Source organism: Corvus kubaryi, unplaced genomic scaffold, assembly GCF_017639235.1.
Source record: "Corvus kubaryi isolate FWS band 111438036 unplaced genomic scaffold, C.kubaryi_AGA036_p1.0 133, whole genome shotgun sequence".
Lineage (NCBI taxonomy): Eukaryota > Metazoa > Chordata > Aves > Passeriformes > Corvidae > Corvus > Corvus kubaryi.
This window is the reverse complement of record NW_024580667.1, coordinates 10,903,271-10,921,889: the sequence shown is the minus strand read 5'-3', so window position 1 is coordinate 10,921,889 and position 18,619 is coordinate 10,903,271. Positions and strand designations below refer to the sequence as shown.

The following is an 18,619-nucleotide window of genomic DNA, read 5'->3' as shown; positions in this document are numbered from 1 at the left end:
TCACTGCCTCTGATTCCAATGGGCTTTTTTCTAGAATGAAAGCCAGCACAAAACTGATAGAACAACACTTGGTAAAAGAGAGGGATGGAGTTTCTAAACTAAAGCTCGCAAGAGACCTTTTACACGTTCCTTTAAGATGACTTTATATCTTTGCTTCAAGGATGTCAGAGAACTTTACAAAGTGTAAGACTGCTTCAGAGCACTCATAGGAACTGCTAGACATACTTCAGAAGAGCTAAGAAAAGCGGGAGAGATTTCCAAAGGCTCTAATTGCAGTTCGACACTTCATTCCTGTTCAAAAGCCTATGGGCTTTTGCTGACTTCCTAATTTACTGGTTTTACCGGAAAGTTTGATTCAGATATTCTGGAAACAACCTTGCCATTTTTAAATTAGAAAGTGTACTTTTGTTGAGTGCCAATTAAACCTTAGCCACGCTTCTCCTTTGTGGAAGTGAGCATTCTGAAACTAGGGTAGTCTCTGTCTGGATGTAAAAAATTCGAGGGCTTTGTTGCGTTGTAGTAGTTGCATTGCAGGGAGCAATGAGCAAATCTCCTCAGAAGCTTGAAATGTGTTGAAGTTTGGAAAAGGCAGAGTCACATTTTAACTCTTTTCCAACATGTCTGCAATTCCATTGTGCATTAAATATATCACTAGGGGTTTATCTTCCTGGTTGAACTCATCTTTCACAGAATCACAGGATGGGTCAGGCTGGGAGGGGACCACAGGCTGGGTCATCTAGTCCAACCTCCCTGCTCAAGCAGGGGCGTCCTAGAGCACATGGCACAAGATTGTGTCCAGATGGCTCTTGAACATCTCCAGCAAGGGAGACTCCACACCCTCTCTGGGCATCTTTTCCAGTGTTCTGTCACCTCCAGAGTAAAGAAGTTCTTCCTCATGTTCAGGTGGAACTTCCTGTGCATCAGTTTCTGCCTCTTGTCCTATTGCTTGGCAGCACTGAGAAGAGCCTCCAAAAGGCTTCATCCTCTGACACTCTCCCTTCAGATACTTACAGACATTGATGAGGTTCCCTCTCAGTCATCCCTTCTTGAGGCTGAACAGCCCAATCCTTTTACCATGTGCATGGACATATGAAAAGAAGGGGACAACTCAGTAGGAAGCTGGAAGGAAAGTAGATGCTGCTCAGAAATGATGTAAGGGATTTGAAATTTGCACTACTTAACTAGTTTGGAATTTGGCCAGGATTTTTAGGCTGCCACTCCTGCACCATTCCTGAGATAGCTGTTTGGAAAATGCCAGTTTTTAGAGTAATATTTTCTCCCCTGGGAGAAACAGAGAATGGTACTTTCCTTCTAGAGTAGAAGTGTTCCATGCTTTTCTCTGAATAAAAATAGGTCTTCACTTTCTGTCAGATTAACATCCCCTTTTCTTTCTTATTCGTTTTACATCAAATATTTATTTCTCATCACAAACTTTAATTTTTGAACTCTAAGAATAATCTATCACATCCTGAATTTAATTTAACCTTCACAGGAAGACTGGGCTTTCCTGATCAGTAACCACAGGAGATGTTCTTCTCTGTTGGCCAGAGTTGAAACTAATAGCCATGGCATGTTTGCTTATCTCTTATCTCTGGGGTTAGATTGCTGCTGTCAGCTTCTCCCTTGTTATCTGGCTGCTGCTACTGCTCACTCAGTTGTGCAGGGATGTCAGTTCCATTAATAACCTGAGCACCATGCAAACAGATAGTGGAAAACAGGTGAAGGGAGAGGAAATTGTATTTAACCCTGATCTCACAGCTGTCATTTTTCAGACTCTGCCACAAATACATAAGGCCAGAATGGGTGCGTGACATCAAAACACTTGTGACAGATCTCATGCTTGAAGTAGGAGGGAGACAGATGGACAGACACCTGCAGATGCTGAGGGACCAGGGTGCATCTGAAGGTTTTGTGGCAGAAAAACAACATGAAAGCATTGCTATGCTAAATGACAGAGCAGTTCTTCCAAAGAGTGAGGGATCCTCCGCCACTCCTGGAAGACTTTGACAGTTTCAGCTTTAACTTTCACTATCTTTGTTTTAACAAGTAAACCTGTCTCCTGTAGAGATACAGTTACAAAGACAGCGTGGTTCCCCAGCTCAGCAGTAGCAGATATGGAGGTGCAGGAGAGCCATTCTCTGTGTGAAGGAGTTTACAAGGGCAAGCTCAGGTATCTGCTTGGCATTCCCTTGCTCTTCCCAATGAAAGTGATTTCCTGGCCGTGGTGATCTGTGTGTGCTGTAAATGCCCACTGAGAGGAAAGCTGCCTGCTGGCTGGGAGTGGGTGAGGAGCTGGGCAGGGCCCTGGGCTGGGACCCCACCATGGACCCTCAGTCTTGGCACCAAGCTGTCCACAACCAGCAGCGTGAGCCAGCAGCACTTGAACTTGCTCAGGTATTGTACCAGTCACTGGGATCTGAAGCAAAGTTGTGAAATTTTAAATGGCTTCAGGTACTGGTATTGCTGGAGTTTATTTGTGAAGGAGCCTTATCACAAGGAGTTCATGAGACTCAGGAATTTGTTCTTTTAGTGGCCTTTTAGAGGCCAGGATGCTGTGGCTAAGAATAAAGGCTTCCTCAGCTGCCCTCATTTGTGAGGGAGCTGTGAGGTGTCTAGTGCTCAGTTTTCTGCATATGGGATGAGCTTCATCAATGTGAAAACACCTAGATATAATTTATTTAAAAATAAAAATACGTAAAGATTTGGAATAGAGAGGAATTTGGTCTTGAGTAGAGCATTTTCTGAATGTATTTTTTTCTATATTCTGCAGCCTATGTTTTTTGTCTATGTATGCATCTGCTTTCCCCCATATATTACAAGGCATGGACAACTGATAGTGTCATGCTTACTGGTACAGTGCTGGGCAGGGTCCCTGTTCAAGGAAAAGAAATTTCTCCTCAGAGATAAAACATGGAAGTCATGAGTAACACTGGAGTTTAAGTTCTCAGTCACTATTTCAGTTTGAGTAGTGTTAAAAGGAGTCTCTGCCATGTCTGGTTTCTGTTGCATCAAGACTGTGGCTGAAGCTCACTTGTGAAATGAGAAATGAAAAGGGAATTTTTCACATGCTATTCTTTATTAAAAAAAAATGCTCAGCAACCTTTGCTTAACCTTGAAAATGTTAAATGACTATAAACTGATGCAAGCAGATGCTAAGGTCAGAAGTCCCTTTCTGGAACAGGTTATTCAGAGTTTTGCATAAAACTGGAAAAGAAATGCTGTGGTAAATCATATCCCATACAATTATGATAGAGAGAGAGCTTCCTCTCCCTTTTCTGATCCCTGAGCCTGCCCCTCTCTCAGTGTCCAGTGCCAGAGATCTCAGCACACAGGGTGTTTTTAGGTCCCCGGGGACTTATATTTTGCTAGCATAGTGGGTTTTCTTAAGCCTGCTGCTTGCCCAGAGCTAAAACAAAAACAGCAGAAAAGAGTTTTGGAAAGGTGGGTGTGTTTCTAGCAAGAGGTGGCATGAACATGGGAGTATGGGTCAACTCATGAGGTGTTCTGGGGGCGAGCGGTGAAATGGGCCCAGGAAGTAGTTTCTATAAAAAATGGAACATAATTTCTGCAGCTCACCAGTGTGACAAAAGACCAGTCAAAGGTGGCTTTTTTTTTTTTTTTCTTTTTTGCTATTGCAAATCCTTAGGATCCTGGTGCAAAAGTTTTTTACTAAAGATATCTAAGGTAATTTCAAAACACAAAGAGAATTTTGAGTTGGGGGAGTATGTTGGGTTGTTTGGTTTTCAAAGATAATTGTATTGGAAAACATGGAGTGTTGCCTGAAAATAAAGGCATGAGGAGTATGGTCTTTTACCGTGCTAAGTGTGAGTACAAGCTTAGCTTGGCATGAGTCCTATCAAAGGCAGCTTAGCAGCACATACCATGGGGCATATATCTACGTCTATTCTGTATCATCTATATCTAATCTATACCACCATGATACTAATGATAGTCTGTACCTTCAGACCACAACAATTGCTTCTGGCTTGTTTGAAGTGCAGCTGGAGGAGCTCCCAGCTGTCCACATACCCTGGTGCAGTCATGCCCCAAGGGATGCACAGGTGTGCAGAGGGGAATCCAGTGCAGAAAAACCCACACTGGAGCTGACCTTTCCCTGCTGGTGTGGTGCCATAGCTGAGTCATTTTGCATATCTGGGCATCATCCTTTCTTCTGGTCCATGGGCATCATTCCAGCTCTACTGAGAATCCAAAGACCCTTAAAACTCACCAAGGTGCTTTGGACAGAAATAGTTGGCAGTTAAGCACATCCTGTGCCAGAACTCAGTTGTGCTGGTCTGCAGTATAAGTGCACTTGTATCTTCAAAGATGAAAATATTTTCTGTGTGCCACAAAGGAAGTTATTGCAGATCTGACATTCTGTTAATGAAGGACAGAATATATGTCTCTCATAATATTCTGTGTATAACATAATGGAATCATGCTAATTGTCATACAGAGGTTGTGAATGGAAAATGAAATTAAAACAAAATGGAAAAAGAATTATTTTTCTTAACAAAATTAAAACAAAGCTGGCAGCAGAATAAGTTTCTGGTGGAAGGAGAAAATATGAATAGGTCTATTAATTGTAGTGTTGCATTGAACTGAGGAGCTGTGCTTATGAAAACATCACAGTCAATCAGTATGTTTATATAAGTAAGACTAAAATAAAGATGCTAATTTTGCACAATTGTAGTCCAGTTCTATTGCTAAAAAAAAAATAATTTAATGTGGGATTAGTTTAAACTGAAAAGTTAATTCCAGTGAAACTTTTGTCACAGTGCTTGAACCAATGACTGAATCTTTGTATTCCAGAGAGCCAGAAGGGATTTAGGACAGGAAAGAGTGGCACTGATGTTCATTGTTGCTTTTTCTGACTCTTTTGTCCATGGTAGTCCTATTAAACTTTTAGATGCTTTAATCTTTATGGTGAGCAATAATAATATTGTCTTGATGAATAGTAGATATTAAGACCAAACATATAATCCCAATGAACACATTTCTTAGGAACTGCTGTGTCCCTTTTCCTCTCTGTTTCCTAGCATTATAATTATGGTGTCTTATTTTTAAGTGTACTAAGAAGTATTTTCTTGTCAGTAAGTTTTCTCTGAGTGAGGCTTTAGTTTCAAAAGACCATTCAGAGCAGGAGGTAACTCGTGTACCACATAACCCTTCTCCACTTTGCCACATCATGTGTCCCCAGCACTTGTCTCATAAAAGTTCCAGAAGTAGTTGTGTCTGTCCATGTAGTGAGTGAGTGATTCAGCTCAGCGATCTGGCAGGAAATTAGCTGGGGAAAAGCTTGGTTAAATTTCAGCTGTGTTATTGAAGTGTTAAGCAGTCCCACAGAAAGATGTGTCGAGGAGCTGAGGCAGCCTTTGGAGGCTGTGGGTGCAGGCAGCATGAGAAGAACTATGGACAGAGATGAGAGGAGCAGGGAAGAAGAGCAAGGACTAGGATTTTTTTTTCATTTGGCAGCACAAAGGTGTTAAATGGACTCAGCTATTTTTGAAATCCTAATGTGTATTTAACTGAAAGCAATTTTATGTGTACATGGGTGTCATTATTCACATAAGTCATTTGATTATTTCTTTTTTTTTTTTTTTTAACCTTTGCCTGAAGCTATTACAAAGATGGAATGATAGCTGTATTTTCTGTCTTCATTATTTTATCAATTATTTTAGAGCATTCAAAACAATTATTGTAAAAGAGGGGATGGTTATGGTGCAGTGTAGTGTGAAGTGGTGGTATGTGAATTATCATTAAATGAAACACCGGTTCTTGAAAATCTACACAGCTTCTATTATTGTGACCTGCAACAAAAAGAGGGCAGTTAGGCCAAGTTTTAAAAATAAATAATGATAATCTGTATTCTTGAATATGGATTAGACAGTTCACTGCAGATCAAGTACTGTTAAAAATTGTCATTTCAGGCCAAGTGTTCATGTTTGAGTTGCCACTTCACTTTCCATTGTAGTTGACAATGTGAAAATCCCTGATTTTTCATTTTCCCACAGAGGAAATACTGTGCATCATTAGGGTGAACTCAGTCTATCTCTCACTCAAGTCAGTAGTCACTTCCTACTGACATCTGTAGGATTGGGCTTTAGTCCTGTGATGGAACTTTACTGTGTTTTGCCAAGACCCATCACTCTATTTTCCTAGTTCTTCCATATGTAAACCCTAGATAGATGCAGTGATATTTATGCAGCAGTTTTACCAGATGGCTCTTGAATCATCTGTTCTCAATGAAAAATGGAAAGACCAGGCGCATATATAAAGGCTGAATTAATCTTTGTAATTAAATGGGACATTACTTTGCCATGAATAATTTTAGCTTTCACAATGTATTTCATGCTAATTTTTCAGTGAACTGTAATTGTATTAATTTTTTATATATTTAGAAGCTTAAAAATGATCTTTACAAAGTTATTGAGTCAAGTTAATATACAGAAGATCTCTGTCAGACTCAAAACTTTGTTGTGAGATATATGTTTTGTTTTCTCTTTACTGTAAGTAAAATATGTCAGTACTTAGTGTTGTATAAAATGTCCAAGTCATACTTTGAGAGGCAGAAAGGCTCTCAGAATACTCACACGCTTGGTTGTCAAGTGAGAATTTGAATAGGCTGGAAACTGGGATGCTTTGGAGCACTGAAACACGTGTGCATTCCCACGTGGGCAAGTTGATGAGCAGAGAGTGAAAGCTTGTTTATTATTTTGTCTGTGTAGTAAACTGACTTGCAGTGCTCTCACAGTGACAGAAAGACACTGATGGTAAAATCCTGGCTGTGTTGAAGTCACTGGGGAAACTTCGATGCACAAGGAGTGGTGGAAGTAGTGGTCCCACTCTGGATCCTCTGCCTCAGAGCCTGCTCTCCCTGGCTGCTGGGCTAGAAAAGAGTCATCATGACTTACCCTAAAGCACCCTGCAAGAGCCTCTTGCTTGTGATGGCAGGAGAGGAGCCCTGGAGTGATGAGTTTCCTTAATTTACCCAACAGCCCAACGAAGGCTGAGTGCTTATTGGTGCCTGGGGGAAGTATCCCATCACCTCTTTTCTTCCTGTACAAAGGGTTGTTTAATATGCAAATTAGAGAAAAGAGTTAAATGAGCCTTTGAACCATAAAAACTTGTGGATAGCGTGTTTATGGTGGATTCATGTGCAATTGCCACATGGCTGGTTCCTGTACATTTGTCACATTTCATTTGACTCCCCTGTGCATGCCTTCTGGAAGGCTGGTCTCTTATACCTCCTTTTAATCTTATCAAGGGGAAAATACTGACATCATTATCAAAGAGCAAGGAAGTTATAGAAGAGCTTTCCACTTCCTTGTGCTGTATAAATAGGGAATCTCCAAACTGCTGTTAAATATTACACAAGTGAACAGAAAAATAGGCACAGAAACAAGACTTCCAACATGCAAATTTAGAAACCTACTCTCAATATGATAGTTTCTAACTTGTCACTTGTGTTAATAAATTGGGCTGTGTGTTGGGCTTAGCTGAACAGGTTTGCACCTGATGCAAAGCCCCTAGGAGGAATCCCAGTCAGAGGGATTCCCAAGGACTTCAGAGGGCTTCCTAGGTTCTCTCATGAGTTTTGCTTTGGCTATAGGAAACAGTTTGCCTAACCAAGAGCCAAACACCCTTCACTGTCAGCATCAGCTTTGTCTGTCTTTTTTGCTCTGATCTCTAACTCGCACATATTGTGGTAAGGCCTTTTAAGTAATAAACGCAATAAAATAACATTTCCCCCTTATCTATCTATCTCACAAAATACAGACAGCTTTAGACATTGAAAAAGCATCGAAGTACTAGAAGCAGCACTGCCTTTTGAGTTTGCTTTCAAAAATCTCGAGACACACTCTGTTATTTACTAGGGGTTTATATAGCCTTTGCAAAAAAACTCCATCGTGTCCAACTACTTAATTCTCATGCTTAGAAATCTCAATCTCACTACATCAATTGTGAAAGTCACAAAGGAAGTGATGAACTTATGCAGAATATTTGAGATTCACCAGACTTGTTTAAGCAGCTGACTTAGCAAAAATTAAAACTGATGTGTTTTGCTCTTTCCTTTTTCAAAGCTAGTTTTAACTGGGATTGAAACATGAGGAATAATTTTCCGATTCCTTGCAAAGTTCAGTCAGTTGGACCTGACAACACCACCAGGAAAAAATTAGGCACTCTTGATTACATACAAACTTGCAGATGAATCATGCTCCCTTCCTAGCTTTTTATTATCCCTCCCCAGCACAGCATTTAAAATATCGTGAAAGACTGCTGAACCTTCTGGAAAAGTAAGGAAACATTCTGTTGTAAGCTAATTTGGCTCATTTCATATTTTCCATTCAGCATTTTTCTTCCATTGCTATTTTTATTACTAGGGCAATTTGCATGACAATGGGATCTTTTTTGCTTAAGAGATCATCTGCTCCTGCTGCTAATTTCCTACCTGAAGATGTTATCTTCTGTTTGTGACATCTCAATTACCTCAACCACAATTAATCGTGATGTCACAAATGGAGGATTATGACTTTGGGTTGGAAATGAGATTGAAGGAGTTTAAAGAAGAGGCCTTTCTTGAAAAATAAAAGAGGAAACAATGACTTTGGTGAAATGGAGGCAGTCCTCCGTTACCTTTCTTCTTAAAATTGTGGAACAGCTGGTTTTAAGTCTTGCTGTATAGGAGGCCCTGCTGTATTGAGATATTGTGAAGTGGGAGAAGGAGAAAGGATATGTGGAGGAAGGGGAATCTTCACTTGAGCAGTCAGCACCCTGCAGCAAGAAGGAAATAAAAGTTGTTGGACCCCAGAGAGGTCCAGGCTCTGCTCCCAGTGAGCAGAATGCAGGGTTGGTACAGTTGTACTTGGTTTAAGGGCCAATTATTTATTGCTTTTCATATCTTGCAATATTCATTTGAGTCTTGACATCTGAGTTTGATGACCATGGAGGAGCACCTTTTGAGGGGTGGAAGGAATTCCAAAGACTTATGGAGAAATTACATTCAGCATCCTGAAAACATAAAAAGCGAAAGTTTTGTGCTGTCCTAGTCCATCATGGCTGTAATTTATCCTATGGACCTTTCACATTTCACTTGGTATGTCATCTTTTTGTATACTTTTGCTTTCTTCTGGAAACCTGTTTCCACAGAGATTCTGGGTTTCTGAGTGGCCTGCTGGTGTTTTTGTGAGGATTACTACGGCTGTTTATACATGCACACCATGATTTACAAAGTGGGAATACTCACCTACAGCTACTTCACACTGGACTGTTCACGCAGGTTGTGCATAAATTCTGGGGCCAAGTCACGACTGAAAGAGGATTAATGACAAGTGACATGTTTTATTTTAACACCCCTACTGACATTAGGAAAAAGGCAAAAACTGAAAGGTAAAGGAGTGAAACTGGAGAACTAAACAAAGATGAGCCCTGTGGTTTTTGGAAAAGACAGTGCCCTTCAGAAAAGGAGCCATCCTCAGGTGCAAATAGCAGTGGCCCTCAGTGGAAACACACCAGTCCGCACTTGCTGGGACCAAGGTTGATTCACAGCTGTGCATCAAATCTATTTTAGCAGTTGGATGTGTACCAGCTATTTTGCCGTAGTGGAACAGGCCGTTTCCTGTCGTCCTTTGGAAAACATTGTACAAACAGGCATTTGACCATCTGATTAACACAAAACCCAGTAGGGAAAATCAGCTGTTAAGATTTTGCACTCAGACACATTGCTGTAAGTACGCAAAAGCTCTGCAGGCAGCAACAGACCCACTGTGATAATCTGACAACGGAATCTGGACTCTGTGCATTGTGATGCCGAGCTCATTTGTGGCACCAAGTTTACCTTGTAGGCAAGTTGTTTTGAAGTTAAATTAGGATGGCTCCAGGGGACCATAATAATACAAAGTGGGAACTGAGCAAGAAAGAGAGAAAGCTGTATGCTGAAAGTAGTTTTATCTGTCAAAACTTTTTTTTCTCTTTTTCTTTTTCAAAGGCAAAAGCAGTTATGGCGAAAGTTGGTTACCCTCAGTTTATAATGAATGACACATATATTAATGAAGACATCAAAACTGTAAGTGTCAGGCTTGCAGCTTTATTCATTTATTTCAGCTATTCTTCGCTCTGTTTTGCTGCTGTCTAAAATCAAAGCTAGTCTTTTATTTGGTATGCACCTGGACTTGTGCTTGCCTGGTTATTTTTATTTTATTTTTGAAGTGTGCTAGCTCTAAATTTTGTCTAAGTAGTCAATGTTGTTGTATCTGAGTGAGATCATGAGGCCTGCTGGGAGTAAAATGTGCCTGCATGCAAAGAACCTTCCTGCCATTAAGCATTTTAAAGGTTACGCATACACTGTAATTTTTGCATAAATTTTGCATTTAACTATAAAAATGGAACAAACCAAAAGCATGTCTTCTCAAAATAATGGTCTTCAAAAACACTAATGCATTTTATCTCAGAATATCACAATTTAGGATGCCCTATATAAGCTCTCCTCATCTCTCCAGGCTATGAATTTAATTTACAGTTGTTGCTTTTAATAATGCCAAGAGGTCCTAACCAATGTATAGGCCTATTGTGTTGCCTGCTGGACAAGGATACTGTGGGAGAACTCCTTCCTGCTCCAGTATCTGTGCAGCCTAACTAAGGCAGGAAGGCAAATGATTAATAATAATATATTTTACCATTTTCCAACTGTGGCACGCATTTGATGAATTGTATTACTGAAAGTCACAGGCAAACTAGAAACCCAAGTTCAATCCTGGACCAGTAAAAGACAAGAGCGATCATCATCTTTGCCAGAGCACATGAACAAACACTAAACAGAGGCATCATTTTTTGAGAGAACCAACTCTACCAGCCTAGTCCTTGTCCATGGAAAGTGTAGGGTGAGATGGTGCAGTGAAAACAGTGTAATGAGACAGAGCATGTGACCAACTTTCACTCAGGGTATAGAATTATTTGCTCAGATAAGTGGTAATGTCTGCTGAAAAGTACTTGTTAATCATGCTTGCAAAACCATAGTTTACATCTGAAGTGCAACTTCCTCACAAATCCTAGAATTGTTTTAAACTGATGACAGGGCTTACAACCTATTAACATCCCTTTTCCTTGCCTGTTTAGTTGTGTGTGTGTGAATGCTATTGTATTTGGAAACTTATGGAAGTATGGAGCCTTATGGCTGTAAATATTTAATGTGGCAGAACCCTCAGAAGGCACAGAATATGAAGTATTGGTTATAAAATGTATAGCAAACTGAAAAAGGGGACTTTGTTACATTGTTGGAAGTGGTTTTAAAATGCACTTTTACAAATGAAAGTAGGCCTACTTCCTCCTGGAAAAGAGGCTCTCTTAATAGTAGCCATAGAAATGTGCAGTCTGCAATCCATTGTTGGGTGCTTATGATTCCTTCAGCAGCACTCCGCACAGTAAAAGGCTTTCCCAGTGTTCCAGACCCTTGTGCAAATCTGCTCAGCCTGTTTTTTTAACTAAGCTCATAAAATATTTATTCTTCCTACCAACTGTGAAAATTTTACTTGCTTTGAAAATCACTAAAAAATTAGGTGATTAGCTTGTATAAAATAAAAATTCTGTTCGTTTTATGTCAGCTTTTGTTTCTTTGGACATGCTTTAAAATTGTCTGTGCTTTTTCTATACAGCTGAAGTTTACAGAAAGTGATTATTTTGGCAATGTATTGCAAACTCGCAAATACGCAGCCCAATCTGATTTCTACTGGCTTAGAAAAGAAGTTCCAAAAACAGAGTGAGTAGACAAAATACGTATTTACATAATCTTCTAACAATGTTTTAAATTATATTATTTAATTTATATAATAAATACTGTTATCTATTAAGTTTTAATAGAATTATATAGACAGCAACATGTTATGACACAAAAAGCCTATGGGCAAATTCCCATTATTCAGAAACTCCTGTGGATTTTTTTTTCGGTGAGTTCTAGGTATCCCTGCTCATATGCATGGTATTCACATGCTTGAAGCTTGAACTTCATTTAATGAAAAAAAGGGGTAACTGAATCACAATTAAAAATGGACTGTGCCTCTTGGTCACAGTTAGAGTTTGAAATGGTACAGCAGGGATTTATGAAATAAATTTTGTAGGAATGAAACCATAGTAAGAGATAATGTTATTATTAGTAATACAAATCAGCATTGTTAGTTACCTGCTGTTAATAGCAATGATACAGAATGAAACATAATTTAATCTACATATGTTATTTTTATTTATTTGTAAACATTAGAGTGCAGATTGTGTCACAAACTGTCATAAAATACATGAGAGAATCATTCTCTTTTCTTACTTGTGGGTAATCAAATCCTTAAAATGCAAATTAAAACCTAAGCAGAACTTAATTAGTCTAATCATGCTACTTAAAAATGACTTCTTCTACACACAGTCTTTGAAATCAGTGCTGCTGCTTAGCTCCTGTGGTGGTATTTCCTCAGGACTCCAGAAAGTCCTACTCCAACTGAACCATACTTTGTTCCAGGGGTGGCTCCGTGCTGTCTGTGAGGCAGGGCAAGGATGTCAGCGGGACAAACAAAGGCTGTTCATGGTTAGAGTGTTTTAATTTGGCCCCGTGTGTTCAAGGGCTTTTTTATAGCTTAGTTTTTATTGTGAATTTTACCTTCTCATCACAGCTTTCTCTGACATTGCACTGGTTAACCCCAGGGGACGATTTTAGGGATTTTCCTGGATGTCAGGACTAGACCATGATGGTGTATTTCCTTCAGAGTAACAGTTCCAAGAGAGCAGTGAAACAACACTGGCCTCTCTATAGCAGTGATCAGCAACCTCCTCCTCATGGTCAGCCTTGGGGCAGCACTGATGCAGAACCTGTAGATTCTTGGCACAATGGGAAAACTCCCCTGTAAGGAAATGGACGGGTAGGCAGCCCCTGACTCAAGAACTATCTGCTGAGAGCTGTCACGTGGGTACGCTTAAAAAATGAAAGTGTTATCTGATTGCCCACTACAAGATTGAACACCTTCTCATGCCTGTCTTTACCATCTTATTTCTAGGACTATATAATAGCCAGCCCCTCATCACCTCTGCAGCTCTTTTCTTGTCACCTCTCAGAGCACATTCAGGTCTGAGGGATGCCAGTTTGATTTCTGGTCCCTTCTCTTTGTTAGCACAGCTATTTGCTCTGCCTTCTGCAGGGCTGGAGGTAAGCTCCACGTGAGGCCTGGCGGAGGAATAATTAGGGTTCCTGCTGGGACATTATTCTGTCTCTGCAACTGTTCTGAAAGGGTTCTGAAAGTGGTGTCACTCTGCCTGCTGAGGGACACCAAGGCACAAAGAGTCATTGCTGCCTCCAGTAATTTTAAAAAAATTTATTAAAATAATCCAATAACTCCCACTTACCAGTCTGAGGCATGTCAAACCTGGCCTCAAAAATATCAGCCACTTTTTAGCCACTTGCCACTTTTAAATTATCATACACCCCTGCTTTCTGATGCTTTTACTTCTTTTTTTTCCTCTAATTTTTCTGTTTTTGTTTTTTAAACTTTTCCATTTCATAGAACTCCACAGAATTTTTGATGAAGCTTGGTGCTATGTTAATAGCTAATTACCCTTGGGTTTTTGTTTCTATTTCCTTAATTTCTTCTTTTCTGTAGTTTAGTAGCTTTTAGCATAACATTTATATTTAGAGATAGATATTATAAGATCATCAAAGTTATGGACCGAAAAAGATAAATAAGAAAATGAGTGTTTAAGGAAATAAAATAAAAGTTACTGAAGTAATACTACAATCAAAAGGTAAAACACCATATTCTTTCAGCAGACAGTCCATGTTTCTCAACAATATTATTTCAAACTGGAATAATTTTCCTCAGCTAAATGTGAAATTAAGATGATGGTTCAATCAAAGTACCAGGAAAAGACCATCAGGGGATGGACAGAGGAGATGGGAGATACAAGACAAAGGAGTTGGGTAAAACAAGGAAGAATGTGGATAACAAAATGGAAAACAATTATTTTGGAAATTCAACAGTTTTTTAATCTGAAAAGACAAGGAAAAAACTTAAATCAGGAGTAATTATCAAAATTCTTTGTTCTCTGTTCTGTTCCCTCCATCCCTGGCATTTATCTGCTTGACAGGAGGAGGGAGCATGGAGGAACTCAGATGAGACATTGCTCAGGGCATGGGTGGGGGGACATACCCAGCCCTGCTTGTACCAGAAAGCTGTGACAAGGCATCTGTTCTGGCAGTCCTGGGGCCAGGCTCCCCTGAGGGCACCCTGGCTGTGGTCCTCAACACTATTACTTATTGTCCTCAACACCAGCTTTGGATGCCAGCTGCCATCCTCACAGCTGGCTGGGGAGATGACTGTCACCTTCACAGCTGGCTCTACCTAACAAAGAAGAAAGTGCTCAGGTATCAGCAGAGAGACACATGAAAGGGATTTGTGCAGGAGCTGAGGAGCATGGTGCACAAACCAGCGCAGGTTACGTTGAGAGGGCTCAGTGCAGAAGGGGAGGCTGGAAGGGGCAGTGAGGGAGAATGGGCACCAGGTGTGAAGACAATTATTTTAATCCTGGTGAGATTCAACTGGAGCAGAGGAAAGTAAAAGTTAGTACAGGGAGAAGTGATGGCCACGTATAAGGGAGAAGTAAAGGAGAGTCAGGGTTTTAGTTGCATTTACTTATCCAACGACGGAGTCATACACATTCCTACATACAAATATACACACGTGTGTGTGTGTATACAAACACACTCCTGCACCTTTTTATCCATGATGGAATCTGTCCTTAACACTGATATCATACTTGCAAATAACAAAGCATCAGAGGACTTCTTGGGCATGCCACTTCATTACTATTTATCTTTCTCCTTTGAAGTCAGCATATAATCTAAGATTTTTAGACCTGGTCAAATCTTTCTCAATTTTTCACTTTCTGTGCTGGGGATGTAGGCATCTGGTATCCTGATAAGAGGACCCAAAGGAGGTATGCTATGAGAGGATTCCAGGGTCTCCTCCAGGGCCCATCCCTGTTTTTCTTGACCACACACTAATGTGTGTAAGCCCTGGCCCTTGGTTTGCCCCAAGGGAGAGCAGCTATGAGAGGTTCTGGGTTGGATACCATTAAGGACAGTGTAAAGCTCCTTCTCCTAAAAGGGAAAAGCAGCCATCAGGAACACTGGGTGGTCTGTTGTCTGTTGGAGAGATGCTGCTGGAGAGCTCAGAAATTGTGTGGCTGGGACCTGCCCTGGAGAGGAGAGGCTGGAAAGGAGCCTTCTGGAGCCTTTTCCTGGTCTTTGAACCTCATTTTGATCAGTGATGTGGCACTGAAGGCTGGGCCCAGCCTTACCATCCTAGTTGCTTGCCTATTCCTAAGGGAGACAGATGGCAGCCTGGCCTAGGACAATAATCTTCTGTTTCTACAGGGGAAAATGTATAAAAGAGACTAACAATGAGAAGAGGAAATACAATTTTGAAAGTCACCTTGAAGGTTGCCTCCCAGTTAGAAGGTTTCTTAATAGTATTTTCTTTGAAAGACATTTTCCAGCTTCCAGAAACTTAGTACACTTTTCACTTCTGACCGGCTTAAGTCTTGTACATCAACAAGTTCATTTTCTTTATTTATATTACTATTTTTTATTTCTTACTTTGGATGTTGAACAGCAAACTGAAAGATTTCTTCTAACTCAAAAAATTGAGAGATCAGTTTGAAAATTTAGTTTGTGCTTTACAGAGAATAAAGTAAACTAATAAGCTTTTTCCTGCGTTGTAAATGTTCCCAGCCACCCCTCTTCATGAGTGGCAATGTAGCACACTGTACTCTTAACTCAGAAAGAAAATATCACAGAGAAAATTGTAGCCTAAAGAAACACAGAGTAAGAGAGTTTCTGCCCCACTTGCTGTCTCAGTGTATGTTTCACATTTTATTTTTACAAGAGAAATCTCAACCTTACAAGTGTCAACTCTGCAGCGTTAGGTTCTGACTGCTGCAGTAGTAGATAGGTAATGCTACAGGACATCATTCAAAGCTGTCCCATTTTTCACAAACTTATAGCAAATGAAAACAGTGTCAGCAGTTCTAGAATTTTTATTTATTTACTTTGCAATTAATAAGAGCTTGGAATGTTATGCCTTTCTTTTTTTCTATCCTTCTGTTAATAGATAAAATGCACTGAAATTGTAACCAGACCTAGAGCAAATGCTCAGGGAATCTGACTTCAAACAGGAATGGGAGAGTTATTTCTAAATTTTTTTCACCTGAAAATTTAACAGCAGCAGCTATTTATTACACACCTTCATATGGTAATTTGGTGTGTTATTAGTTAAGGACTGTCCCTGATGGTTCAGTCATTTCAAGGAGTTCACATGGCAGATGAGAAGTGAAGTTGTTCTGCTAGTCTGGATGGAAGCAGTCTTGGTTATTTCTACTCTTTTCTGGAAAATACTTCCTAAATCTTTTTGAGAGTGCTCAGAATGGTACAACAAAATGCTGGAATGGAAATCTCCTTGCCAAATGTCAAATATGAAATACTCTTCGAGAACTCTCATTCTTCCTGACTCCTCAGTAGGGCTGCTAAGTGTCCTCTTCGTAACTGCCTAAAAGCATAACAAGTTTCATACAGGGTCGTTTTTGAGGCCTCATTATGAAAAAACAATTTGGAAAGAACTGAGTTCAGTTCTACAGTGAGAAAATCAAGGCTGTTCTCAGTCTTTGGCTCATGTTAAGGTCAGGAAATGGGATGGGCTCTGCTATTGCAGTGGTAGATCATGAGAAACAAAGCAGGATGGGGATGCTTGTGATACATCTACGAGCAACAAGTCTATGAGTTCTTAGGTATGAAAGTATGGCCAGAGGATGGTGTGATGTCCTCCCTCCGTAAATGCGGAACAAATGTCGCCAGCATTCACTGCTGCTCTTGGGCAGAGTGAAGTGCTCCTGTGGGGACAAGTACCTGCATCACCAGCTCCTCACCCAGTAAAACAGCTTGTGCTGTTAAGAGAGCTGTCTCTAGGCAGTGAAGAGCTCTTTGCTGCTGCTTGTGGTGATTCCTCTCTGTAGCTAACTGTGGTAAGCCCCCCCAGAGGATGGAGAGAAGAACCACAGCACATTAATCTGATTTGAAGTATCTGTGATACATCTCAGGCCCTTGATCCTCTGGAAATAAAAGGCTAAGAGGAATTTTCAAAAAAGGAGGATTTGCTGTTCCAGAAGCCTTTTTCATGCTTAAAAGTTGCTGTTTGAGAAAGGCTGTTGTAAGCAGAACAAGCCAACAGGGTGAGGTGCAAGTCACAGCACTATGTGTCTTTGTTCAAACTTACAGTAAAATCTAAATTGAAGTGTTGATTGTTTCAGATGAGTCCTTTTCAGATGGGATTTCTCCTTTTCAAAAAAGGGGCAGTCCTCCGGATTTACTGCTCAGCCTGGAGAGCAGGTCCCAAGGCACAAATGGCAGGCTTGCATCCCTCAAAACAGTTCAGCTGATTGTGTCTGTGAACATGAAATTGAAATGTTGTTAATTAAGCCCCTAATTTTTTTTTTTTGATCCCCTCACCATACACATTCTTTCTTCAATTTTCCATTATCTCACTACATTACCTCTAACATTTAATCTCCTTATTATGAAGAGAAAACAACCTCCCCCTGCTCCTCCCCTTCACAATCTCCTAATAAACAAAGCAGGGAGAGTTATCTGTGACAATTAGAGCCTTTAATGTGACAGATTGTTAAAATATGTACACGATATCACTCTTTTAGCCTTCATTTGTTAGTTTTTCTGGTTGATTCATTGCAAAATAAGCTGCTCAGCTTGGAGACTAAAACAAGCAGTTAAATTTATTGACAAAAGACAAAATGCTGCCATTTTCAAACTCTCCCCTTTGTTACCTGGTTTATGTGAGGACATTAGTTGTCAGAAAACCAGTCAGGGTGTGCAGATGACTCTTTCATTAATGGGGCTATTTTAAAGCACAAATTGTGTATACATTGTCATTGATATCACATATTTTCCATATTCTGATAGATCTTCCTTTGTTTTGCAGCTTCTATCTCTCCTCTTTAAAAGAAAATTTCCAAAGCAATTACATTGCATTCATGTGGCTTTTCAAAACTTTTGAGTAATATTTTGCTAAAGACATCAGGATGTTCTTGTTTGGATATTTACTAGAGTTACTTCTAAGTTATTATGAACTAACCACTAATTCTTGTCATCTTTATTTCTTTTGCCTCACTGCTCCCTTATAAAATCATAAAGTGAAATCTTGGGCTCACTGAACTCAGGGTTTCATCTGAGGAGATTTGGTTCTTGATGAAGTCAGTTGAGATTTTCCACTCATATGGTTGAAGCCACTGTCAATACAGATGAGCTTAGGCTAAGGAGATTCATTTGCTATTCATAGAATCATAGAATATGTTGAGTTGGAAGGGACTCACAAGGATCATCAAAGTCCAACTCCTATTCAAATCTAGGGTTTCCTCCAGTATATATGAGAAATCAAACTATGAGAAGAAATGCCTGGCAAGAGGCCTATTTGTTTAGGATGGTCATGTTCACTGCATAGGGTACAGAACATGAAGCTGTTTATTCTGAATTTACATTCCCAGAAGGTACTTGTTTGTGTTGTTGGCATAATCCTAATTG

The 18,619-nt window shown here is 40.0% G+C and overlaps 1 protein-coding gene across 1 annotated transcript in view; it reads left to right on the top strand.

The window, feature by feature from the left end:
* The window catches only part of PHEX (phosphate regulating endopeptidase homolog X-linked), a 98,263-nt gene that overhangs the window by 53,303 nt on the left and 26,341 nt on the right, over nucleotides 1-18,619 (top strand). The window contains exons 13-14 of the mRNA XM_042036302.1: nucleotides 9,989-10,066; nucleotides 11,652-11,755. Of these exons, the coding sequence (XP_041892236.1) occupies nucleotides 9,989-10,066; nucleotides 11,652-11,755 (182 nt within the window). The remainder of the gene's footprint in view (nucleotides 1-9,988; nucleotides 10,067-11,651; nucleotides 11,756-18,619) is intronic.